The sequence below is a fragment of the Chiloscyllium plagiosum genome, unplaced genomic scaffold (assembly GCF_037043375.1).
Source record: "Chiloscyllium plagiosum isolate Xiang-an unplaced genomic scaffold, Cpla_swu_hap1 HiC_scaffold_21, whole genome shotgun sequence".
NCBI classification, from domain to species: domain Eukaryota; kingdom Metazoa; phylum Chordata; class Chondrichthyes; order Orectolobiformes; family Hemiscylliidae; genus Chiloscyllium; species Chiloscyllium plagiosum.
The window spans coordinates 2,692,385-2,719,802 of NW_028270159.1; the positions used below are offsets into that span (position 1 = coordinate 2,692,385).

At 54.5% G+C, this 27,418-nt stretch overlaps 1 protein-coding gene across 6 annotated transcripts in view; it reads right to left on the reverse strand.

Annotated features, from left to right (window-relative positions):
- The window catches only part of vav2 (vav guanine nucleotide exchange factor 2), a 216,647-nt gene that overhangs the window by 85,825 nt on the left and 103,404 nt on the right, over window positions 1–27,418 (reverse strand). For all 6 annotated transcript variants that reach the window (XM_087998128.1, XM_087998124.1, XM_087998129.1 and 3 more), the window contains exons 5-14: window positions 25,920–26,022; window positions 23,813–23,911; window positions 21,772–21,840; window positions 20,244–20,344; window positions 9,352–9,451; window positions 8,886–8,981; window positions 8,593–8,661; window positions 7,465–7,551; window positions 3,911–3,996; window positions 968–1,100 (exon numbers count right to left, since the gene is read on the reverse strand). In XM_087998128.1, coding sequence (XP_087854254.1) covers window positions 968–1,100; window positions 3,911–3,996; window positions 7,465–7,551; window positions 8,593–8,661; window positions 8,886–8,981; window positions 9,352–9,451; window positions 20,244–20,344; window positions 21,772–21,840; window positions 23,813–23,911; window positions 25,920–26,022 — 943 coding nt within the window. The remainder of the gene's footprint in view (window positions 1–967; window positions 1,101–3,910; window positions 3,997–7,464; window positions 7,552–8,592; window positions 8,662–8,885; window positions 8,982–9,351; window positions 9,452–20,243; window positions 20,345–21,771; window positions 21,841–23,812; window positions 23,912–25,919; window positions 26,023–27,418) is intronic.

The window sequence follows — 27,418 nt, forward strand, 5'->3', positions numbered from 1 at the left end:
ATTTTAGATAGAAGGAAAGATGAGAGAGATCGGTCTTATTCTCCTTGGAGCAGTAAGATTAAGAGGTGACCTTAATGAGATGTTCACCATTCCGAACAATTTTAACAAAGTAAAGCAGGATGTTCTGTTTCCACGGGCGGTAAGTCAGTAAAGGAGCTAGGAGTGAGAGCAGGAGAAATATCTTTACTCAGAGTTGTGGGATTTGGAATGTGCTGCCTGGGAGAGTGATGGAGGCAGATTAGGAGGTTTATTTAAAAGCCAGCTGGATATATATTTGAGCGGGATGAATTTGGAGGGTTATGGGGGTAGGGCTCACAATGGGACTGATTTTTGGGACTAGGTACAGATACAATGGGTCAAATGGCCTCCTTTTGTACTGTAAAAATCTATGAATCTACCCACCTTCACTCAAAATTAAATCATCCACCCCCCAATACAATCCACCCCCCAATACAATCCACCCCCCAATACAATCCACCCCCCAAGACAATCCACCCCCCAATACAATCCACCCCCCAATACAATCCACCCCCCAATACAATCCACCCCCCAAGACAATCCACCCCCCAATACAATCCACCCCCCAATACAATCCACCCCCCAATACAATCCACCCCCCAATACAATCCACCCCCCAATACAATCCACCCCCCAAGACAATCCACCCCCCAATACAATCCACCCCCCAATACAATCCACCCCCCAATACAATCCACCCCCCAATACAATCCACCCCCCAATACAATCCACCCCCCAATACAATCCACCCCCCAAGACAATCCACCCCCCAATACAATCCACCCCCCAATACAATCCACCCCCCAAGACAATCCACCCCCCAATACAATCCACCCATTGCTGACATCTCCAGCCTATTCACCGTAGAGTCTGAAAGACAGTGACTCCATTGCCCCAGTAAGTTGCTTCTCTGGGAAGCTCCAACACGGAGTTGGGGATTCACACACACCTTCCGTAAATCCTTGTTGTTCATTGGGTCATCAGTTACTTTATGAGCCTGTAGATCAATTGTCTCTTTTAGCTCATAGCTGTAACCTTTCCTCTTACACACAATCACTGCTTTATCAAAGAGAAACAAGTATCTGAAAGATAAAAAAGCAACAATCCAGATCATTCCATAAGAAATCTCACTCAAATACCACAAAATACACAACCATGTGAGTTAATTTCTACCTCCACCAGCACCCACCTCCCCCCCCACCCCCACACACACTGACTCTCACTGGGGTACAGCTCCCACACACACTGACCCTCACTGGGGTACGGCTCCCACATACACTGACTCTCACTGGGGTACGGCTCCCACACACACTGACTCTCACTGGGGTACAGTCCCACACACACTGACTCTCACTGGGGTACAGTCCCGCACACACTGACTCTCACTGGGGTACAGTCCCACACACACTGACTCTCACTGGGGTACGGCTCCCACACACACTGACTCTCACTGGGGTACAGCTCCCACACACACTGACTCTCACTGGGGTACAGCTCCCACACACACTGACCCTCACTGGGGTACGGCTCCCACACACACTGACTCTCACTGGGGTACAGTCCCACACACACTGACTCTCACTGGGGTACAGTCCCACACACACTGACTCTCACTGGGGTACAGCTCCCACACACACTGACTCTCACTGGGGTACAGCTCCCACACACTGACTCTCACTGGGGTACAGTCCCACACACACTGACTCTCACTGGGGTACGGCTCCCACACACACTGACTCTCACTGGGGTACAGCTCCCACACACACTGACTCTCACTGGGGTACAGCTCCCACACACACTGACCCTCACTGGGGTACGGCTCCCACACACACTGACTCTCACTGGGGTACAGTCCCACACACACTGACTCTCACTGGGGTACAGTCCCACACACACTGACTCTCACTGGGGTACAGCTCCCACACACACTGACTCTCACTGGGGTACAGCTCCCACACACACTGACTCTCACTGGGGTACAGCTCCCACACACACTGACTCTCACTGGGGTACAGTCCCACACACACTGACTCTCACTGGGGTACGGCTCCCACACACACTGACTCTCACTGGGGTACACTCCCACACACACTGACTCTCACTGAGGTACAGCTCCCACACTCACTGACTCTCACTGGGGTACACTCCCACACACACTGACTCTCACTGGGGTACACTCCCACACACACTGACTCTCACTGGGGTACAGTCCCACACACACTGACTCTCACTGGGGTACAGTCCCACACACACTGACTCTCACTGGGGTACACTCCCACACACACTGACTCTCACTGGGGTACAGCTCCCACACACACTGACTCTCACTGGGGTACAGTCCCACACACACTGACTCTCACTGGGGTACACTCCCACACACACTGACTCTCACTGGGGTACACTCCCACACACACTGACTCTCACTGGGGTACAGCTCCCACACACACTGACTCTCACTGGGGTACAGCTCCCACACACACTGACTCTCACTGGGGTACAGTCCCACACACACTGACTCTCACTGGGGTACAGTCCCACACACACTGACTCTCACTGGGGTACACTCCCACACACACTGACTCTCACTGGGGTACAGTCCCACACACACTGACTCTCACTGGGGTATGGCTCCCACACACACTGACTCTCACTGGGGTACGGTCCCACACACACTGACTCTCACTGGGGTACACTCCCACACACACTGACTCTCACTGGGGTACAGTCCCACACACACTGACTCTCACTGAGTACAGCTCCCACACACACTGACTCTCACTGGGGGACAGTCCCACACACACTGACTCTCACTGGGGTACAGTCCCACACACACTGACTCTCACTGGGGTACAGCTCCCACACACTGACTCTCACTGGGGTACACTCCCACACACACTGACTCTCACTGGGGTACAGTCCCACACACACTGACTCTCACTGGGGTACAGTCCCACACACACTGACTCTCACTGGGGTACGGCTCCCACACACACTGACTCTCACTGGGGTACACTCCCACACACACTGACTCTCACTGAGGTACAGCTCCCACACTCACTGACTCTCACTGGGGTACACTCCCACACACACTGACTCTCACTGGGGTACACTCCCACACACACTGACTCTCACTGGGGTACAGTCCCACACACACTGACTCTCACTGGGGTACAGTCCCACACACACTGACTCTCACTGGGGTACACTCCCACACACACTGACTCTCACTGGGGTACAGCTCCCACACACACTGACTCTCACTGGGGTACAGTCCCACACACACTGACTCTCACTGGGGTACACTCCCACACACACTGACTCTCACTGGGGTACACTCCCACACACACTGACTCTCACTGGGGTACAGCTCCCACACACACTGACTCTCACTGGGGTACAGCTCCCACACACACTGACTCTCACTGGGGTACAGTCCCACACACACTGACTCTCACTGGGGTACAGTCCCACACACACTGACTCTCACTGGGGTACACTCCCACACACACTGACTCTCACTGGGGTACAGTCCCACACACACTGACTCTCACTGGGGTATGGCTCCCACACACACTGACTCTCACTGGGGTACGGTCCCACACACACTGACTCTCACTGGGGTACACTCCCACACACACTGACTCTCACTGGGGTACAGTCCCACACACACTGACTCTCACTGGGGTATGGCTCCCACACACACTGACTCTCACTGGGGTACGGTCCCACACACACTGACTCTCACTGGGGTACAGTTCCCACACACACTGACTCTCCCTGGGGTACACTCCCACACACACTGACTCTCACTGGGGTACAGCTCCCACACACTGTGACTCTCACTGGGGTACGGCTCCCACACACACTGAACTTTAACCTGGGACACACTCACCGATCCTGTTTTGTTCGGTTAACTATGGAGCAGACTTTTAATTCACCGTCAATCTTCGGCCTCCCATAATTCTCCAGAGATGTGTGCTGTCAAATCAAAGGGGGTGACAAACTTTGATTTGCCAAATACAGTCTACACTCATCCTCCCTCCCCTCACACCCACCCACTCTCCCCACCCCACACTCACCCTCCCCTCCCTGCATAGACCCTCTGGTCTCCGGCAAACAACTGCGCCTCAGCCATAGAAACCCCCACCCCACAGATGCCCTAACTGCAGACACTCCCCCTCCCCCTCGTGCTATCACCCCATCCCTGCCCTGATGCTGCATGTACCCCAGCCCAGTGATCTCTCACAGTTACTCAGAGGACTTTCCATCAGAACCACAGTCATTACCTGAGTGGGAGCTGGGCAATAACCAAACTCTGGCTGCAATCAGCAGGAGGCCAATGACCAACATGCCCAAAGAGGGTTAGTCTTTGCAATTGTCCAACACCAAAGCAGAGGGGGAAGTGAATGGCAGAATACAGGACAGTTCACTGGACAATAAATGGGACAATTCCAAGCGATAGAAATAGTTAAATTTGAGTAAGAGAAAAATTCCAGGGTGAATTCTCATCCTTGGCTATCTCAAATTAGAGGTAGCAGCAAACTTATCAACTTAGCCCTGTCAAAAGTCAGACTGAGATATTATTAAATAATAATAATAATGAGATGGCACATTCACTGATCAGGTCTTCACTGTAAAGGATACAAGTAACATCCCAGAAACAGCAATAAATCAGGAAGTGGAATGGAGGGAAAAACTCAGGAAAGTCACAAACACTGGGCTGTGGGACTGAGTAAATTGTTGGAAGTGTAACAGACAAGCACCTGGGTCTGATGGACTTCCATTGGAGGGTTTGAAATGAACTGACTACAAGATCACTGATGCATTGGTTATAATTTTCCGAAATTCCCTTGATTCAGGGACAGTCCCATTAGACTGGAAGATAGAGAATGTAACTCCTTTATTCAGAAGGTGAGAAAGGCAGGAAAATACTAGCTGGTTAGTTTAACATGTGTCACAGTGAAAATGTTTGAAACAATTATTATAAAGACCTTATAACAAAGCACTTGGATCAGTTCAAGGTAATCAGGCAGAGCCAACATGCATTTATGAAAAGGAAATCATGTTTAACCAACTTACTGGAGTTAAACTGCAGTAATGATATGCAGGGGCCTCAACATTTTACAATTTACAGTGGATGAAGGGATGGCGACACAGTTACTAAGTTTTCTAATGGGACAAAAACAGGAAGAACTAAGTTCTGAAGACGACGAAGGAGGCTACACCAACACATGGATAAGTTAGGTGAGTGCACAAAAATGTGAGAAATGGAATACCAAGTGGAAAATTATAAAACCGTCCATTTTTTCAGAATAATAAACAAACGATGATCTAAATGACGTGGGATTGCAGAGGGATCCAGGTGTCCTCGTTCGTGATTCACAATGTTCATGTGCAAGTACAACAAGCAATTCAACAAACCAATCAAATGTTATTTGGTTGTAAAGGGAACCGGATAGGAAAAGGAGGCTGTGCCTCAGTTCTACAGGGCACTGGTGCGATCACATCAGGAGTCCAGCCTTCAGTGTGGGTCTCCTTATTTAAGGGAGGGTGAAAATGTAAATACATTGGAAGCGGTTCAGAGAAGGCTCACTCAACAAATCCCTGGACACACTGTCTTACGGGAAAGTTTGGACAGCCTGCACTTGCAACAGGCTCGAGGTTAGAAGAGTAAGATTCAAACATAAGATATTGAGGGAGCTTGACACAGTGGACGTGGAGAAATGAGTTCTGAAGAACTCTGTTTCTCTGCCTACAGATGCTGCCAGACCTGTTGAGTTTCTCTAACACTGCAGTAAGTTTCAGATTTCCAATATTCCTGAATTTTGCCTCGATACGGATACTCCTTCCTGTGGGAGAATCTAAAACTAGGAGGTGACTATTTAAACATCCGAGGTCACATTTAAAGACACAGAGATGGAGATATTTTTCTCGCTGAATGTTCTGAACTCTCCTCCTCCAAAGGCATTGAGAACTGCTTGAATATGTTTGAAGGAAGGCGTATGTCAATTCTTGTTAAGCAACAAGGTTATGGGATGGGGGGGGGGGGGGGGGGGGTATGAATGAAGGATGATCAAGGCAGTCATGATCCTACTGAATGACTGAACAAGCCTGAGGATTGAGTGATCTTGTCCTGCCACTGAACTTATTTCTTCCAATTTGAGTGAGGGGCTGTGCCCAGAACAACTGCTGATGGATCTCTCACCTCCCCTCCCATAACCCCCGTGTCACACATACTCTGATCAATCATCCATCTCCCCTTATCTCACACTCTCTGATCGATCACCCATCTCCCCTTATCTCACACTCTCTGATCGATCAACCATCTCCCCGTGTCACACACTCTCTGATCGATCACCCATCTCCCAGTGTCTCACACTCTCTGATCGATCACCCATCTCCCCGCGTCACACACTCTCTGATCGATCATCCATCTCGCCGTGTCACACACTCTCTGATCGATCACCCATCTCCGTGTCACACACTCTCTGATCGATCACCCATCTCCCCGTGTCACACACTCTCTGATCGATCACCCATCTCGCCGTGTCACACACTCTCTGATCGATCACCCATCTCGCCGTGTCACACACTCTCTGATCGATCACCCATCTCCGTGTCACACACTCTCTGATCGATCACCCATCTCCCCGTGTCACACACTCTCTGATCGATCACCCATCTCCCAGTGTCTCACACTCTCTGATCGATCACCCATCTCCCCGCGTCACACACTCTCTGATCGATCATCCATCTCGCCGTGTCACACACTCTCTGATCGATCACCCATCTCCGTGTCACACACTCTCTGATCGATCACCCATCTCCCCGTGTCACACACTCTCTGATCGATCACCCATCTCGCCGTGTCACACACTCTCTGATCGATCACCCATCTCGCCGTGTCACACACTCTCTGATCGATCACCCATCTCCGTGTCACACACTCTCTGATCGATCACCCATCTCGCCGTGTCACACACTCTCTGATCGATCACCCATCTCCCCGTGTCACACACTCTCTGATCGATCACCCATCTCCGTGTCACACACTCTCTGATCGATCACCCATCTCGCCGTGTCACACACTCTCTGATCGATCACCCATCTCCCCGTGTCACACACTCTCTGATCGATCACCCATCTCCCCGTGTCACACACTCTCTGATCGATCATCCATCTCGCCGTGTCACACACTCTCTGATCAATCACCCATCTCCCCGTGTCACACACTCTCTGATCGATCACCCATCTCCCCGTGTCACACACTCTCTGATCGATCACCCATCTCCCCGTGTCACACACTCTCTGATCGATCACCCATCTCCCCGTGTCACACACTCTCTGATCGATCACCCATCTCCCCGTGTCACACACTCTCTGATCGATCACCCATCTCCCCGTGTCACACACTCTCTGATCGATCACCCATCTCTCTGCACCCACCAGATTCTCTATTGAACACTGGAATTCCGAGATCTTCTTCAGGGTTTCGTTGTCCCTTTTAACTTCGTTGATGTACATCGCCAGATCCTGAAACATAACAACATATGCCATCACTTCAGACACAGCCCCCTCACCACCTCATACATACATATTCAAACCGCGCGTGCGCACAGACACACACACACAGAGACACACACACACACACACACACACACACACACACAGACACACACACAGAGACACACACACACAGACACACACACACACAGACACACAATCACGTTTGACACAAATTCCCCGATGCATGCACACACACAATCACTTCAGACATCAACCTGAGCAGTTCTCACTGGCAAGATACGGAGTTATCCTGAACTGAACCTCTGACATGAAGCTGCTGTCTAGTTTGTGACCAGTTTTTCTTTCCTTGTGTAAAGACTGGACTGATCCCAGCTCTGGAATGCACCAGTTAATGATTGCAATCAGCTGGCAGTACCAGGCACCAGGCCTCGGTGGCGACCTTGTCCATCACTGACCAAAGCTGATGGATCGAATACGTGATCCTGTCTGTGTGTCCGAAGCACCCGTCTCCCAAATACAGCACCTTAACCACAAGTTTGTTGTGTTTCTTTGTGAAATGCAGCACTGAAACCTCACTTGCTACTTCACCACATCGGCAGCACACAGAATCACATCCTGGTTTTCATACAGAATGCTGGACAACATCAGTTACCCACCCAGCCAGGGAGCTAAGGCCAATATCAGCATTGCCTAGTAAATGGGGTGTGTGTGCGTGCGAGCGCAGGGACAACTGCGAGTACAAGGTGTGAGAGTGTGCAGTATGACAGTGAGTTGAGTTGACTGTGCATGTTTGGATTGACCACAGGTTTTTTTTACACACACAAAAAGGCAGAGGTGAAAACAGGGCAATTGGAAGGGGACATATTCAGGAGGGCAATTACAGGGTTGACAACGGGTTCAGACAAAAACAGCCATGGGTAACAAGTGGAAACCGTGAAGTGAATCTAAGATTTTCAGGCTAGGATGGAAAGGTCAGTGTCTCTTTAAATGTAGAATAACAACTTGAGAATCTGGTTTCTGAACACATTCTGCACCCTCTGGGCTGACCTGCATCGCCTCTAACGCTTCCTTCAGTTGCTGCTTCTCTGGACGCTCACTCGAGTGGCTCAGCAGTTCCTAGGAGAGAAACAACATCAACTTGAGATGACCATCTCTGTCTCTCAGCTGTTTGACCCCAGTCTCAATGACATCACAGGTTCGAGTGGGTGGGGCACAGACCACCGTGTTGGTCAGCACAAATTCTTCCCAGTTACACACGAGGGGTCAGTGTGTCCAGACTGAGTGAACCTATGACCTGTGACCCAGTGTGTGAGAGGTCAGTGGCACCAGCTGACACGTACCTTCAGTAAGAGATGATACTTGAGTACTCGCTGCATGGGCACCACCAGCAGATCCTGCAGCTTGAACTTGCCATCCTGAACTTTCAGGGTGCACTCCTGCACAAAGGAAACAGAGCAATGAATCCCTGGACCACAATGAAAAACACACAGAATAGAGCCCCTCTGATTCTCTCTCTCACTCTCTGTGTGTCCAGTGAAGCTGTGGGAGGAGGAATTGCAGGGTCACAGCCAGATCTAGCATTTCCCAGACTGGGTACGAGAGGGACGGCATCAGGGCTGGATAGGGAGGGGAAGGGGAACTATCAGAGGGGGGAGGGGGTAGGGACGTGCATAGACGGCTGGCGGAGACAGTGAGAGACCACCGCGGGGGAGAGATGGAAGAGCAAACTTAGGAATTATTTCCATTGCCCTCCATCATCTCTCAGCACCCCCTCCCCCCCAACTTACAGCCTATGGTTTTATTTACCTCAATCTTACTCCGGATTTCCTCTCGGGAAGACAGGAGTTGATCTAATGTCTTTTGGGAATTTTCCATCTGACTGCAATATTTGCCGTAAATCAACAACCTACAACAGAAATACAGATTTGATCAGGGGGTGGGGTAACAAGGGACATGGGGGGGGGGTTTATGAGGGGCAGTGTCCTCTTGTCTCTCACACTCAGCCCTCCCATGGATGGAGCAGTCTGTCAGGTCCAGTGACAGAGTATTTCCTGGTGCCTGAGAGCACACACCCCATTGTAGTAACTTGTTATGAGAGAACACTGGGCAATTTCCAGTTTATTAACATGATCCACTCATATGACCATAACACCATCGAGAGGAGATACAGTTACCCACTCCAAATGTATTGATTTTATTTGTGAAAAGGGGATTGGATTAGATATCTGAATGGGTGGTGCTGAACGGGATAGGGACGAGTTTATCCCCACTGAGAGGGTCTGCGAGGGAGTTTCTGAATCAGGGAAGGACAGGATGAGAATGCTGCTGACAAAGCCAGTATGTATTACCCCTAAGGGTCCAACACATTGCTGTGGGTCTGAAGTCACATGCAGGCCAGACCAGGTAGGGATGGCAGCTTCCTCCCCAAATGGCTTTTCCAACAATCAATAACGATTTCATGATCATGATTAAAACTTTTAATTCCAGATTTTTACTGTGTTCAAATTTCACCATCTGCTATGGCAGGATTCAAACTCCAAAACATTGTCTGGGTCTCAGAATTAACAGCCAGCCATAATTATACTAGGCTACGGCTACTCGAAATTGTATTTCAAAAACCACCACTCCACTACTCTCTGAAGACCACTCTTAAGTTTAACCTTCTCCTTTTCATGCTTTCTGCTATTATTTCAGATTTCCAACATTGAGCTGCCTCTCTGAGAGCCACAGCCTGTATTGTACATTGCAGAATGCGCTCCCAAACCTGTTCCAGTTCTGTGCCACAGGAGATGGACGGGTGGAGTAGCTAACCAGACCTGGACCTCTCTGTGACTGGTCAATGCAATTTGGCTCCTGGACTGTCTCAGACCACATATCCGAATCACAAACCAAGCTCGCACAACCCTGAGCTGAATCCTCCACCATTACCTTCCAAACTTCAACGATGACCCTTAAACCAAAGACAAATTTTGAATGAGGGATATTTGCGAAAGAGAACATGTTTTGTAATCGTGCGGTTTTTCCCATCCGCACTCTCCACCCCTCGAGCCCAGGATTGCCTGAAGGACGTTTACAGTTCACAAAGAAATAGCTCCATCACCTGATCTGCACTCAGCAGTTCCCACATCACACACAGATATATAACCCCATCTTCCTGACCATTATTTAACCAGCTCACACCAGAAAACAATTCAGCTGGTTCTCACCACAACAGGAAACATGCTGAGCACCGGTCAGGGTTCAACACTGACCCACGGGGCACCGGTCAGCGATCGGCACTGACCCACGGGGCACCGGTCAGCGATCGGCACTGACCCATGGGGCACCGGTCAGCGATCAGCACTGACCCACGGGGCACCGGTCAGCAATCGGCACTGACCCACAGGGCACCAGTCAGCGATCAGCACTGACCCACGGGGCACCGGTCAGCGATCGGCACTGACCCATGGGGCACCGGTCAGCGATCAGCACTGACCCACGGGGCACCGGTCAGCAATCGGCACTGACCCACGGGGCACCGGTCAGCGATCAGCATTGACCCATGGGACACCGGTCAGCAATCGGCACTGACCCATGGGGCACCAGTCAGCGATCGGCACTGACCCACATGGCACCGGTCAGTGATCGGCACTGACCCACGGGGCACCGGTCAGCGATCAGCACTGACCCACGGGGCACCGGTCAGCAATCGGCACTGACCCACGGGGCACCGGTCAGCGATCAGCATTGACCCACGGGACACCGGTCAGCAATCGGCACTGACCCACGGGGCACCGGTCAGCGATCAGCACTGACCAACGGGGCACCGGTCAGTGATCAGCACTGACCCACAGGGCACCGGTCAGCGATCGGCACTGACCAACGGGGCACCGGTCAGCGATCGATACTGATTCACGGGGCACTGGTCAATAATCAGTACTGACCCACGGGGCACCGGTCAGTGACCAGCACTGACCCACGAGGTACCGATCAGCAATTGATACTGACCTGCAGGGCACCGGTCAGTGATCGATACTGAACCACGGGACACAGGTCAGCGATCAGCACTGACCCACGGGGCACCGGTCAGCGATAAGCACTGACCAACGGGGCACTGGTCAGCGATCGATACTGACCCACGGGGCACCAGTCAGCGATCGATACTGACCCACGGGGCACCGGTCAGCGATCAGCAATGACCCATGGGGCACCGGTCAATGATCAGTATTGACCCACGGGGCACTGGTCAGCGACCAGCACTGAACCTCGGGGCACCGGTCAGCAATCGATACTGACCCACAGGGCACCAGTTAGCAATTAATACTGACCCACGGGGCACTGGCCAGCGATTGATACTGACCCACAGGGCACCGGTCAGTGATTGGCACTGACCCACGGGGCACCAGTCAATGACCAGCACTGACCCACGGGGCACCAGTCAGCGATCATACTGACCTATTGGGCACCGGTCAGCAATCATACTGACCTATTGGGCACCGGTCAGCGATCATACTGACCCATTGGGCACCGGTCAGCGAATGGCACCGGTCAGCGATTCAGCACTGACCCACAGAGCACCGGTCAGCGATCAGCACTGACCCATGGGGCACCGGTCAGTGATTCAGCACTGACCCATGGGGCACCGGTCAGCGATTCAGCACTGACCCATGGGGCACCAGTCAGCGATCAGCACTGACCCACACTGGCACCGGTCAGCGATCGATACTGACCCACGAGGCACCAGTCAGCGATCGATACTGACCCACGGGGCACCGGTCAGCGATTGGCACTGACCCACAGGGCACCGGTCAGCGATCAGCACTGACCCACAGGGCACCGGTCAGTGACCAGCACCGACCCACGGGGCACCGGTCAGCAACCAGCCCTGACCCACGGGGCACCGGTCAGTGATCAGCACTGACCCATGGGGCACCGCTCAGCAATCAATACTGACCCACAGGGCACCGGTCAGCGATCGGCACTGACCCACAGGGCACCGGTCAGCGATTGATACGGATCCATAGGGCACCGGTGAATGATCAGTATTGACGCATGGGGCACCGGTCAGCGACCAGCACTGACCCACGGTGCACCGGTCAGCAATTGATACTGACTCACGGGGCACCAGTCAGCGATCGGCACTGACCCACAAGGCACCGGTCAGCGATCAGCACTGACCCACAGGGCACCGGTCAGCGATTGATACTGACCCACGGGGCACCGGTCAGCGATCGGCACTGACCCACAGGGCACTGGTCAGCGATTGATACTGACCCACGGGGCACCGGTCAGCGATCGGCACTGACCCACAGGGCACCAGTCAGCGATTGATACTGACCCACAGGGCACCGGTCAATGATCAGTACTGACCCATGGGGTACCGGTCAGCAATCGATACTGACCCACATGGCACTGGTCAGCGATCGATACTGACTCACAGGGCACCGGTCAATGATCAGTACTGACCCACGGGGCACCGGTCAGCGATCAGCACTGACCCACACTGGCACCAGTCAGCGATCGATACTGACCCACGAGGCACAGGCCAGCGATTGATACTGACCCACATGGCACCGGTCAGCGATTCAGCACTGACCCACGGGGCACCAGTCAATGACCAGCACTGACCCACGGGGCACCAGTCAGCCATCATACTGACCTATTGGGCACCGGTCAGCAATCATACTGACCCATTGGCCACCGGTCAGCGATCATACTGACCCATTGGGCACCGGTCAGCGAATGATACTGATCCATTGGGCACCGGTCAGTGATCAGCACTGACCCACAGGGCACCGGTCAGCGATCAGCACTGACCCACAGGGCACCGGTCAGCAATCAGCACTGACCCACAGGGCACCGGTCAGTGATCAGCACTGACTCACAGGGCACCGGGCAGCGATCAATACTGACCCACGGCGCACCGGTCAGCGATCAGCACTGACTCACGCGGCGTCGGTCAGCGATCAGCACTGACCCACACTGGCACCGGTCAGTGATCGATACTGACCCACGAGGCACTGGCCAGCGATTGAGACTGACCCACAGTGCACCGGTCAGTGATCAGCACTGATTCATGGGGCACCGGTCAGCGATCGATACTGATTCACGGGGCACCGGTCCGCGATCGGCACTGTCCCACTGGGCACCGGTCAGCAATCGGCACTGACCCACAGGGCACCGGTCTGTGATCAGCATTGACCCACAGGGCACCAACCAGCGATCGATACTGACTCACGGGGCACCGGTCAGCGATTGGCACTGACCATGGGGCACCGGTCAGCAATCAATACTGACCACAGGGCACCGGTCAGCGATCAGCACTGACCCACAGGGCACCGGTCAGTGACCAGCACCGATCCACGGGGCACCGGTCAGCAATCAGCCCTGACCCACGGGGCACCGGTCAGTGATCAGCACTGACCCATGGGGCACCGCTCAGCAATCAATACTGACCCACAGGGCACCGGTCAGCGATCGGCACTGACCCACAGGGCACCGGTCAGCGATTGATACGGATCCATAGGGCACCGGTGAATGATCAGTATTGACGCATGGGGCACCGGTCAGCGACCAGCACTGACCCACTGTGCACCAGTCAGCGATTGATACTGACTCACGGGGCACCAGTCAGCGATCGGCACTGACCCACAGGGCACCGGTCAGCGATCGGCACTGACCCACAGGGCACCGGTCAGCGATTGATACTGACCCACGGGGCACCGGTCAGCGATCGGCACTGACCCACAGGGCACCAGTCAGCGATTGATACTGACCCACAGGGCACCGGTCAATGATCAGTACTGACCCATGGGGTACCGGTCAGCAATCGATACTGACCCACATGGCACTGGTCAGCGATCGATACTGACTCACAGGGCACCGGTCAATGATCAGTACTGACCCACGGGGCACCGGTCAGCGATCAGCACTGACCCACACTGGCACCGGTCAGCGATCGATACTGACCCACGAGGCACAGGCCAGCGATTGATACTGACCCACATGGCACCGGTCAGCGATTCAGCACTGACCCACGGGGCACCAGTCAATGACCAGCACTGACCCACGGGGCACCAGTCAGCCATCATACTGACCTATTGGGCACCGGTCAGCAATCATACTGACCCATTGGCCACCGGTCAGCGATCATACTGACCCATTGGGCACCGGTCAGCGAATGATACTGATCCATTGGGCACCGGTCAGTGATCAGCACTGACCCACAGGGCACCGGTCAGCGATCAGCACTGACCCACAGGGCACCGGTCAGCAATCAGCACTGACCCACAGGGCACCGGTCAGTGATCAGCACTGACTCACAGGGCACCGGGCAGCGATCAATACTGACCCACGGCGCACCGGTCAGCGATCAGCACTGACTCACGCGGCGTCGGTCAGCGATCAGCACTGACCCACACTGGCACCGGTCAGTGATCGATACTGACCCACGAGGCACTGGCCAGCGATTGAGACTGACCCACAGTGCACCGGTCAGTGATCAGCACTGATTCATGGGGCACCGGTCAGCGATCGATACTGATTCACGGGGCACCGGTCCGCGATCGGCACTGTCCCACTGGGCACCGGTCAGCAATCGGCACTGACCCACAGGGCACCGGTCTGTGATCAGCATTGACCCACAGGGCACCAACCAGCGATCGATACTGACTCACGGGGCACCGGTCAGCGATTGGCACTGACCATGGGGCACCGGTCAGCAATCAATACTGACCACAGGGCACCGGTCAGCGATCAGCACTGACCCACGGGGCACCGGTCAGCGACCAGCACTGACCCACAGGGCACCGGTCAGCGATCGGCACTGACCCACGGGGCACCAGTCAGCGATCGATACTGACCCACGGGGCACCGGTCAGCGATTGGCACTGACCCACAGGGCACCGGTCAGCGATCAGCACTGACCCACAGGGCACCGGTCAGTGACCAGCACCGATCCACGGGGCACCGGTCAGCAATCAGCCCTGACCCACGGGGCACCGGTCAGTGATCAGCACTGACCCATGGGGCACCGCTCAGCAATCAATACTGACCCACAGGGCACCGGTCAGCGATCGGCACTGACCCACAGGGCACCGGTCAGCGATTGATACGGATCCATAGGGCACCGGTGAATGATCAGTATTGACGCATGGGGCACCGGTCAGCGACCAGCACTGACCCACTGTGCACCAGTCAGCGATTGATACTGACTCACGGGGCACCAGTCAGCGATCGGCACTGACCCACAGGGCACCGGTCAGCGATCGGCACTGACCCACAGGGCACCGGTCAGCGATTGATACTGACCCACGGGGCACCGGTCAGCGATCGGCACTGACCCACAGGGCACCAGTCAGCGATTGATACTGACCCACAGGGCACCGGTCAATGATCAGTACTGACCCATGGGGTACCGGTCAGCAATCGATACTGACCCACATGGCACTGGTCAGCGATCGATACTGACTCACAGGGCACCGGTCAGCGATCAGCACTGACCCACACTGGCACCGGTCAGCGATCGATACTGACCCACGAGGCACTGGCCAGCGATTGATACTGACCCACAGGGCACCGGTCAATGATCAGTACTGACCCATGGGGTACCGGTCAGCAATCGATACTGACCCACATGGCACTGGTCAGCGATCGATACTGACTCACAGGGCACCGGTCAATGATCAGTACTGACCCACGGGGCACCGGTCAGCGATCAGCACTGACCCACACTGGCACCGGTCAGCGATCGATACTGACCCACGAGGCACTGGCCAGCGATTGATACTGACCCACATGGCACCAGTCAGCGATTCAGCACTGACCCACAGAGCACCGGTCACCGTTCAGCACTGACCCATGGGGCACCGGTCAGTGATTCAGCACTGACCCATGGGGCACCGGTCAGCGATTCAGCACTGACCCATGGGGCACCGGTCAGTGATTCAGCACTGACCCATGGGGCACCGGTCAGCGATTCAGCACTGACCCATGGGGCACCAGTCAGCGATCAGCACTGACCCACACTGGCACCGGTCAGCGATCGATACTGACCCACGAGGCACTGGCCAGCGATTGATACTGACCCACAGGGCACCGGTCAGCGATCAGCACTGACCCATGGGGCACCGGTCAGTGATTCAGCACTGACCCATGGAGCACCGGTCAGCGATTCAGCACTGACCCATGGGGCACCGGTCAGCGATTCAGCACTGACCCATGGGGCACCGGTCAGTGATTCAGCACTGACCCACAGGGCACTGGTCAGCGATTCAGCACTGACCCATGGAGCACCGGTCAGCGATTCAGCACTAACCCACGGGGCACCGGTCAGCGATTCAGCACTGACCCACGGGGCACTGGTCAGCGATTGATACTGACCCACGGGGCACCGGTCAGCGATCGGCACTGACCCACAGGGCACCAGTCAGCGATTGATACTGACCCACAGGGCACCGGTCAATGATCAGTACTGACCCATGGGGTACCGGTCAGCAATCGATACTGACCCACATGGCACTGGTCAGCGATTGATACTGACTCACAGGGCACCGGTCAATGATCAGTACTGACCCACAGGGCACCGGTCAGCGATCAGCACTGACCCACACTGGCACCGGTCAGCGATCGATACTGACCCACGAGGCACTGGCCAGCGATTGATACTGACCCACAGGGCACCGGTCAATGATCAGTACTGACCCATGGGGTACCGGTCAGCAATCGATACTGACCCACATGGCACTGGTCAGCGATCGATACTGACTCACAGGGCACCGGTCAATGATCAGTACTGACCCACGGGGCACCGGTCAGCGATCAGCACTGACCCACACTGGCACCGGTCAGCGATCGATACTGACCCACGAGGCACTGGCCAGCGATTGATACTGACCCACATGGCACCAGTCAGCGATTCAGCACTGACCCACAGAGCACCGGTCACCGTTCAGCACTGACCCATGGGGCACCGGTCAGTGATTCAGCACTGACCCATGGGGCACTGGTCAGCGATTCAGCACTGACCCATGGGGCACCAGTCAGCGATCAGCACTGACCCACACTGGCACCGGTCAGCGATCGATACTGACCCACGAGGCACTGGCCAGCGATTGATACTGACCCACAGGGCACCGGTCAGCGATCAGCACTGACCCATGGGGCACCGGTCAGTGATTCAGCACTGACCCATGGAGCACCAGTCAGCGATTCAGCACTGACCCATGGGGCACCGGTCAGTGATTCAGCACTGACCCATGGAGCACCGGTCAGCGATTCAGCACTGTCCCACAGGGCACCGGTCAGCGATTCAGCACTGACCCATGGAGCACCGGTCAGCGATTCAGCACTGTCCCACAGGGCACCGGTCAGCGATTCAGCACTGACCCATGGAGCACCGGTCAGCGATTCAGCACTGACCCACGGGGCACCGGTCAGCGATTCAGCACTGACCCACGGGGCACTGGTCAGCGATTCAGCACTGACCCACGGGGCACCGGTCAGCGATCAGCACTGACCCACACTGGCACCGGTCAGCGATTCAGCACTGACCCACGGGGCACCGGTCAGCGATCAGCACTGACTTGTTGGATATTCCTGAGATCAGATTCTTCCCAATGACCGCCCCGAAGGATCCCGAGATCACAGTGAAGCAATAAACAGCGCGGTCAGGATAGTTTATGAGGGAAGGTGAATTTATCACTGAACCTGCTGTTATATCTTGGCAATCTGTTGTATTGACATGTAGTAGGTATTTCACGATTGGGCAATTATTTATTCCTTGTGTATTTGGGAATTTACCTGTGAATATGAGAGTGCAGGATGGAGAATGTTACAACCAATTGAGAAATCACTGTTTCATTCTCAGACCAGTGTGGGATCTGCTTTTGTTTATCATTTATGGAAGGGAAAGACCCTGGTTATTGATCTTCTCTTTACCCCACATGATTTTATAAACCTTTATAATGTCACCCCTCAACCTACACTGCCCCTGTGAAAAAAGTCCCAGCCTATTTTATAATAAACTCTCCATTCCCAGCAACATTCTGGTAAATCTCTTCTGAAACCTCTTCAATTTAATAATATCCTTCCTAATAACAGGGTGACCAGTACTGTATACAGTTATATAAGTGATTTCAATGAATGTAGAAGGTAATGATTAGTAAGTTTGCGGGAGACACCAGAACTGATGGCAGAGCGGACAGTGAAGAAGGATATCTAAGATTACAAAGAGATCTTCATCAATTGGGTCAATGGGCTGAGAAGTGGCAGCTGGAGTTTAATTTGGAAATATGCAAGAAACTGTTTGTTCAACCAAAATGTCGGGGGAGGACTTATCCAATTAATGGTAGGGTCCTAGGTTGTGTTGGAGGGTTGTGTTGGAGGACAAAGCCACCTCAGGGTTCAGGTACATAATTCTTTGAAATTTGCAGCACAGTTAGACAGGATGGTTATGAAGAGGTGAAGCTTGCTTGCCTTCATTGCTCAGACCTTTGAGGATAGAAGTTGGAAAATCATGTTGACATTGTACAAGATGTTGGTGAGGTCTCTTCTGGAATACTGTGTACAGTTCTGGTTGCCCTGTTACTAGGAAGGATATTATTAAATTGGAGAGGATTCAGAACAGATTGACCAGGATGTTGCCGGTAATGGAGAGTTTGTTATTAAAATAGGCTGGGAACTTTTTTCACTGGAGCATAGGAGGTTGAAGGGTGACATTCCAGAGGTTTATAGAATCATGTGGGGCATAGAGAAGATCAATAGCAAAAGGTTATTTCCCTGGGGGGGGAGGGGGGGGGGGGGAGTTCAAAACAAGTGGGCATATTTGAAGGTGAGAGGAGATTTCAAAAGGACCCAAAGGGTACCTTTTTTGTTGACACATAGAATGGCTCATGTGTGAAATGAAATGCCAGAGGAAGTGGTGGATGTGGGTACAGTAACAACGTTTAAAAGACATTTGGTTAAGTTCATGGATAAGTTGAAACTTTATTGCTGGAACAGCACAGCAGGTCAGGCAGCATCCAGGGAACAGGAGATTCGACGTTTCGGGCACAGGCCCTTCTTCGGGCCCTTCGTCGGCCTGTGCCCGAAACGTCGAATCTCCTGTTCCCTGGATGCTGCCTGACCTGCTGTGCTGTTCCAGCAATAAAGTTTCAACTTTGATCTCCAGCATCTGCAGACCTCACTTTCTCCTCGTAAGTTCATGGATAAAAAAGGTTCAGAGGCATAGGGGCCAAACGCAGGCAAGTGGGACTAGGTTAGTTTGGGAACATGGTCAGCATGGATTGCGAGGACCAAAGGGTCCGTCTCTGTGGTGTATGACTCTTTGATCTGCTCCATAATGACTGCAATCACTGCATGGGATGAACCAGTGAGATCCTTCCATCACAACACATTAAACATCGCACATCAACTACAGGAGTTCCCCTCACACTCTCCAGAATGCCAAGCTTGGTTAATTCAAATTGCAGAACATCAAAACAATAGTGTCACACCTTTGGACTGGGAGAGAGATACTTGCACTGACTCTAATTTAGAGGCACTAGTATAGAGAGCAAGAGAGAGAGAGGGAGAATGAGAGAGCGAGAGATGTGAAAGAAAGAGGCGAGGAAAGTTGGAGAGAGAAGCAAGTGGAGAAAAAGGAAATGAGGAGAAAGATGAGAGAGAGAGACAGACAGACAGAGAAAGGCAAAATAATGCCTGACTTTGAGTGTTCTTACCGTTCTTTGAAATCAAGGAAGACTTTGTAAAGTGTGTTCCCTCCTGAAATTGCTGCCAGGTCAATGGCTCTCAGTAAACTGTAATGCACCCGGATTAATTCCTGCAACAGAGACAGAATGATTGTGTTAGGAGAACAATTCCTCGTGGTGTTCAGCAAAGCCTCTCTCCAGCTCAGCTCACTGAACAAGAAACAAGGAGCAGCAGTAGGCCCTTCAGCCCATTGAATCTGCTCCATCATTCAATGTGATCGTGGCTGATCATCCAAATCAGTCTCCTGTTCCTGATTTCTCCCCATTCCCTTTGATCCCTCTGGCCCAGGAAACATACCTAACTCCTTTTAAAGTATTGTTTTAGCCTCAACCACTTTCTATGGCAGAGGATTCCTGAGGGTCCCCACTCTCTGGGTGAAGACATTTCTCCTCATCTCAGTCTGAAATGGCCGACCTGGTTCTGGATTCCCTGGTTGTCAGGAACATCCTTGCTGCATTTCAGTTGTCTAGTGCTGCTACAATTTTATATATTTCTGTAAGATTCCCCTTTATTCCCCAGCAAACACAGTCCTAACCGATTCAGTCTCTCTTCCTATGTCAGTCCTGGTACCCCAGGGGTCAGTGTTGTGAAGCTTTGTTGCACTCCCTGCATCACCAGACCATCCTTCCTCACATAAGGGGAATGTAAAGACTAGACTATTGATTTTTATTCATTCACAGGCTGTGTACTTTGATGGCTAGGATCCCTAACTGTCCGTGAGAAGGTGCTGTGAAGTCATCTTCTCCAAGTCAAAATAAGCATCTTGTTGGGTCAGGTCAGAAGGCAGTTAGGAGTGAACCACTTTGCCATGTAGACTAGGGATGTTCCACAACAACGTGGTTGCTTCACAAAGGTCAAGTACTTTGTTTCATTGGAGAGAGTGATAGCTGGTTATACAGCCCAGAGGCACATGGAAGCTGCAACCCCGTGAACTACCAGAGCCAAGGGGAGGGTTCAACCCTCACTGTCAGTGCCATACAACAGCCTACTCTCACCAACTCAGGGAATAAACTCACACCAATTATTGAATAAATGGAATTTTAAGTTTCCCAGCTACAGTGGTGGGATTTGAAGTACATCTCTGCATTGCTCCCCCAGTAATATTAACACAGCGCCAGGGACCCAGGTTCGATTCCAGCCTCGGGCGACTGTCTGTGTGGAGTTTGCACATTCTCCCCGTGTCTGCGTGGGTTTCCTCCGGGTGCTCCAGTTTCCTCCCACAATCGGAAGATGTGCAGGTCAGGAGAAATTGGCCATGCTAAATTGCCCGTAGTGTTAGGTGCATTAGTCAGGGGTAAATATAGGATAGGGGAATGGGTCTGGGCGTGTTACTCTTCGGAGGGTCAGTGTGGACCGGGTGGGCCAAAGGGCCTGTTTCCATACTATCGGGAATCTAATCTAATAACTACCATTTCCATACCCACTGGTTTTGTGACTGATTTAAAACAGGAGGAAGTCATACTTATAGAAATAAAACAGGAAACAAGAATCATGTACCTCAAGGTTGATGAACACAGCCTCCATTTCTTGGGGAGTGAGGACAGCCTTTAATGGGATCATGTAATTCTGCAATAGGCACACAAACAAAGTGACTCACACAAGAGGCAAGGGAAAAGAATTCACACTAACCCATTCTCCCAGACAACAGGCTGTCAGCCCCTGATCAAACACTGCAAACTGTCTCCTTCCAAATCCATAAAAACCAACACCAACAACAGCCCCATCAGCTTCACCAAGACCAGCAGCGACTGTGTCAGCAACAACAGGCATGGCACATTATGAGCAGGGAGCTTCTGGATTCAAGCCCGAGGCCGTAAACCAGGCTGAAAAACCCACTGTAGCGCTGAGGGAGTGCCGCACTGTCGGAGGGTCAGTGCTGAGGGAGCGCCGCACTGTCGGAGGGTCAGTGCTGAGGGAGCGCCGCACTGTCGGAGGGTCAGTGCTGAGGGAGCGCCGCACTGTCGGAGGGTCAGTGCTGAGGGAGCGCCGCACTGTCGGAGGGTCAGTGCTGAGGGAGCGCCGCACTGTCAGAGGGTCAGTGCTGAGGGAGCGCCGCACTGTCGGAGGGTCAGTGCTGAGGGAGTGGGCACTGTCGGAGGGTCAGTGCTGAGGGAGTGGGCACTGTCGGAGGGTCAGTGCTGAGGGAGCGCCGCACTGTCGGAGGGTCAGTGCTGAGGGAGCGCCGCAATGTCGGAGGGTCAGTGCAGAAGGAGCGCCGCACTGTCGGAGGGTCAGTGCAGAGGAAGCGCCGCACTGTCGGAGGGTCAGTGCAGAGGGAGCGCCGCACTGTCGGAGGGTCAGTGCAGAGGAAGCGCCGCACTGTCGGAGGGTCAGTGCAGAGGGAGCGCCGCACTGTCGGAGGGTCAGTGCTGAGGGAGCGCCGCACTGTCGGAGGGTCAGTGCTGAGGGAGCGCCGCACTGTCGGAGGGTCAGTGCTGAGGGAGCGCCGCACTGTCGAGGGGTCAGTGCTGAGGGAGTGGGCACTGTCGGAGTGTCAGTGCTGAGGGAGTGGGCACTGTCAGAAGGTCAGTGCTGAGGGAGCGCCGCACTGTCGGAGGGTCAGTGCTGAGGGAGCGCCGCACTGTCGGAGGGTCAGTGCTGAGGGAGCGCCGCACTGTCGGAGGGTCAGTGCTGAGGGAGCGCCGCACTGTCGGAGGGTCAGTGCTGAGGGAGCGCCGCACTGTCGGAGGGTCAGTGCTGAGGGAGCGCCGCACTGTCGGAGGGTCAGTGCTGAGGGAGCGCCGCACTGTCCGAGGGTCAGTGCTGAGGGAGCGCCGCACTTTCCGAGGGTCAGTGCTGAGGGAGCGCCGCACTGTCCGAGGGTCAGTGCTGAGGGAGCGCCGCACTGTCCGAGGGTCAGTGCTGAGGGAGCGCCGCACTGTCGGAGGGTCAGTGCTGAGGGAGCGCCGCACTGTCGGAGGGTCAGTGCTGAGGGAGCGCCGCACTGTCGGAGGGTCAGTGCTGAGGGAGCGCCGCACTGTCGGAGGGTCAGTGCTGAGGGAGCGCCGCACTGTCGGAGGGTCAGTGCTGAGGGAGCGCCGCACTGTCGGAGGGTCAGTGCTGAGGGAGCGCCGCACTGTCGGAGGGTCAGTGCTGAGGGAGCGCCGCACTGTCGGAGGGTCAGTGCTGAGGGAGCGCCGCACTGTCGGAGGGTCAGTGCTGAGGGAGCGCCGCACTGTCGGAGGGTCAGTGCTGAGGGACCGCCGCACTGTCGGAGTGTCAGTGCTGAGGGAGCGCCGCACTGTCGGAGGGTCAGTGCTGAAGGAGCGCCGCACTGTCGGAGGGTCAGTGCTGAGGGAGCGCCGCACTGTCGGAGGGTCAGTGCTGAGGGAGCGCCGCACTGTCGGAGGGTCAGTGCTGAGGGAGCGCCGCACTGTCGGAGGGTCAGTGCTGAGGGATTGCTGCATTGTCGGAGGGTCAGTGCTGAGGGAGTGGGCACTGTCGGAGGGTCAGTGCTGAGGGAGTGGGCACTGTCAGAGCAGTGGGATTATTGTTTCACTGTCTGGGGGTTATAAATGAACTGGTGGCTGACACTTACTTTCTCAATGTCTTCAAGGGTTTTGTAATACTTGGCCTCAGTCTCTTGGATCTCGAGAAGGCAGCAGTTCCTCTTATCGTCCTCAGTCATCCCCAACTTCTGTTAAATAAAAACAACAACAAATTACTGGTAGTAAGAACAAGCAGACACAGAGGAGGAGAGGGTCAAGGAAACCGGCGTGGGGGGGGGGCAAGGATTTGAGGGGGTAGGTGTGAGGTGAGACGGGGGGGGTGAGGAGACGGGGGGGGTGAGGAGACGGGGGGGCGAGGAGACAGGGGGGCGAGGAGACGGGGGGGGGCGAGGAGACGGGGGGGGTGAGGAGACGGGGGGGGTGAGGAGACGGGGGGGGGTGAGGAGACGGGGGGGGGTGAGGAGACGGGGGGGGGTGAGGAGACAGGGGGGGCGAGGAGACAGGGGGGCGAGGAGACAGGGGGGCGAGGAGACAGGGGGGGGGTGAGGAGACGGGGGCGGGTGAGGAGACGGGGGGGGGTGAGGAGACGGGGCGGGTGAGGAGACGGGGGAGGATGAGGAGACGGGGGAGGATGAGGAGACGGGGGAGGATGAGGAGACGGGGGAGGATGAGGAGACGGGGGAGGATGAGGAGACGGGGGAGGATGAGGAGATGGGGTGCGAGGACACGGGGGCGAGGACACGGGGGGGCGAGGACACGGGGGGGCGAGGACACGGGGGGGGCGAGGACACGGGGGGGGCGAGGACACGGGGGGGCGAGGACACGGGGGGTGAGGAGACAGGGGGTGAGGACACAGGGGGGTGAGGAGACAGGGGGTGAGGAGACGAGGGGGTGAGGAGACAGGGGGTGAGGAGACGAGGGGGTGAGGAGACGAGGGGGTGAGGAGACAGGGGGTGAGGAGACGAGGGGGTGAGGAGACGAGGGGGTGAGGAGACGAGGGGGTGAGGAGACAGGGGGTGAGGAGACAGGGGGTGAGGAGACGAGGGGGTGAGGAGACGAGGGGGTGAGGAGACAGGGGGTGAGGAGACGAGGGGGTGAGGAGACGAGGGGGTGAGGAGACGAGGGGGTGAGGAGACAGGGGGTGAGGAGACAGGGGGTGAGGAGACGAGGGGGTGAGGAGACGAGGGGGTGAGGAGACGAGGGGGTGAGGAGACGAGGGGGTGAGGAGACAGGGGGTGAGGAGACGAGGGGGTGAGGAGACGAGGGGGTGAGGAGACGAGGGGGTGAGGAGACAGGGGGTGAGGAGACGAGGGGGTGAGGAGACGAGGGGGTGAGGAGACAGGGGGTGAGGAGACGACGGGGTGAGGAGATGAGGGAGTGAGGAGACTGTGGGGTGAGGAGACAGGGGGTGAGGAGACTGTGGGGTGAGGAGTATGTATGGAGGGGCTGTGTGATGAGGAGGGTGAGGAGCGGGATGGAGGTGGTGAGGTGATAAGGGAGAGGGGGGTGTGTGGAGATAGGGAGTGCCCGTGGAAAGAAGACCGATTAGTGGGGGTAGGTGAGGAGGTGGAGGTGGTGAGGTAGTGAGGGGCAGATGGCACCAGGCTGGAGGAGACAGCCTTGAGTGATGTCACTGACCAATGGACCCAGAGTTATTTCCAATTTAACGCAACATTTCTGTAATGAAGCAAACTCTAAATTTCAACGTAATGGTTTAAGAAATGAGGATCCACGGGGAGTATGGAATGAGCAGGGGATTGGTCAGGGGAGACCGATTGTGTGTCTTACCTGCATGTACCTGACCTGCAGCATCGGAAAATCAAAGAGGTTTCAGTAAAATCGCAGCAGAAACACAGTTCATCCCAGAGCCTCCCTATCTCAAAGCAAATTGATACAGAGCCGTGCAATTCTTTGTCACAGAAATTACACACTTTCATCACCATTTAAATCTTTCTCAAACGCCAAGTAAGACGAGAAAACAGAACTTTACTTCATAGAGGACAGGAGGAGATGGAGGGCAGGAGAGCTGGCAGAAGGTGCAGAGATGCAATAGGAGTGTCAGGGTACAGTGACCACTGCATCCACCCCTGCCACCCCCAGGGGCGCCAGGTAAATACTCTGGGCTTTGAATGTGAGGCACTATCTGCTCTGGTGACCGGGTGACTGTGTGGGCAGTGCAGCAGTCTCTATGTTTACCATGGGTTGGCGAACTTCCACCTTGATGATGTCCTCGTAAATATCATCCCCATCGCTCTCACAAGGGACACAGTCATAGATATCATCTCCAACATCATGTTCACTAGGAGAAAAAAACACATCCAAAACATGAAGACCAAAATCACCAGAGACAAGAGGAAATGTCCAAGATCACGGCACGGGGATGGGTCAGAGAGCATGGGAAGGAAAGGGGGGGAAATCAGAGAACATGGTGGGGGACTCTGGGATCACAGTGGGGGTGTGGGCGAGGTGGTCCAAGAAACACTGGGAGGTGCACCAAAGGGAGCACCATGCTGTTTAATATGAGCAGCCAATACAATACACAAAGAGTCTGGGATAATGTGAGGTGAAAGGGATTTCAGAGACAGGCCCTGCACCCTGCACTGTCGGAGGGTCAGCGCTGAGTGAGTGCCGCACTGTCGGAGGGTCAGCGCTGAGTGAGTGCCGCACTGTCGGAGGGTCAGCGATGAGGGAGTGCCGCACTGTCGGAGGGTCAGTGCTGAGGGAGTGCCGCACCTTCGGAGGGTCAGTGCTGAGGGAGTGCCACACTGTCGGAGGGTCAATGCTGAGGGAGTGCCGCACTGTCGGAGGGTCAGGGCTGAGGGAGTGCCACACTGTCGGAGGGTCAATGCTGAGGGAGTGCCACACTGTCGGAGGGTCAGTGCTGAGGGAGTGCCACACTGTCGGAGGGTCAGTGCTGAGGGAGTGGACACTGTCGGAGGGTCAATGCTGAGGGAGTGCCACACTGTCGGAGGGTCAGTGCTGAGGGAGTGCCACACTGTCGGAGGGTCAGTGCTGAGGGAGTGGACACTGTCGGAGGGTCAATGCTGAGGGAGTGCCACACTGTCGGAGGGTCAGTGCTGAGGGAGTGCCACACTGTCGGAGGGTCAAGGCTGAGGGAGTGCCGCACTGTCGGAAGGTCAGCGCAGGGGAAAAACCGCACTGTCGGAGGGTCAGTGGTGAATACATCTATATCTATGGATTATGAAAAACTGGAACATTGAACCGCTTGGACATTTTTGGGTTGAGGAGATTTTATCTTGTGATTTCTTGGAAACAGTCAAAACATCAAAGAGAATCATGATCTGCTGTTTACTATCATCTTCACATTATTTAATGTCAACCATGAAACAATCATTGTCGGAAAAACTAGTCAGGTACACTAATGTCCTGTAGGAAAGGAAAGTGTTGGCTTACCTGGTCTGGCCTACATGTGACAATGCGGTTGATGCTAAACCATCCTCTGGGCAATTAGGTACAGGCAATAAATTGGGTACGGCTCCCACACACACAGACCCTCACTGGGGTACAGCTCCCACACACACTGTCTCTCACTGGGGTACAGCTCCCACACACACAGACCCTCACTGGGGTACAGTCCCACACACACTGACTCTCACTGGGGTACAGCTCCCACACACACTGACTCTCACTGGGGTACAGCTCCCACACACACTGACTCTCACTGGGGTACGGTT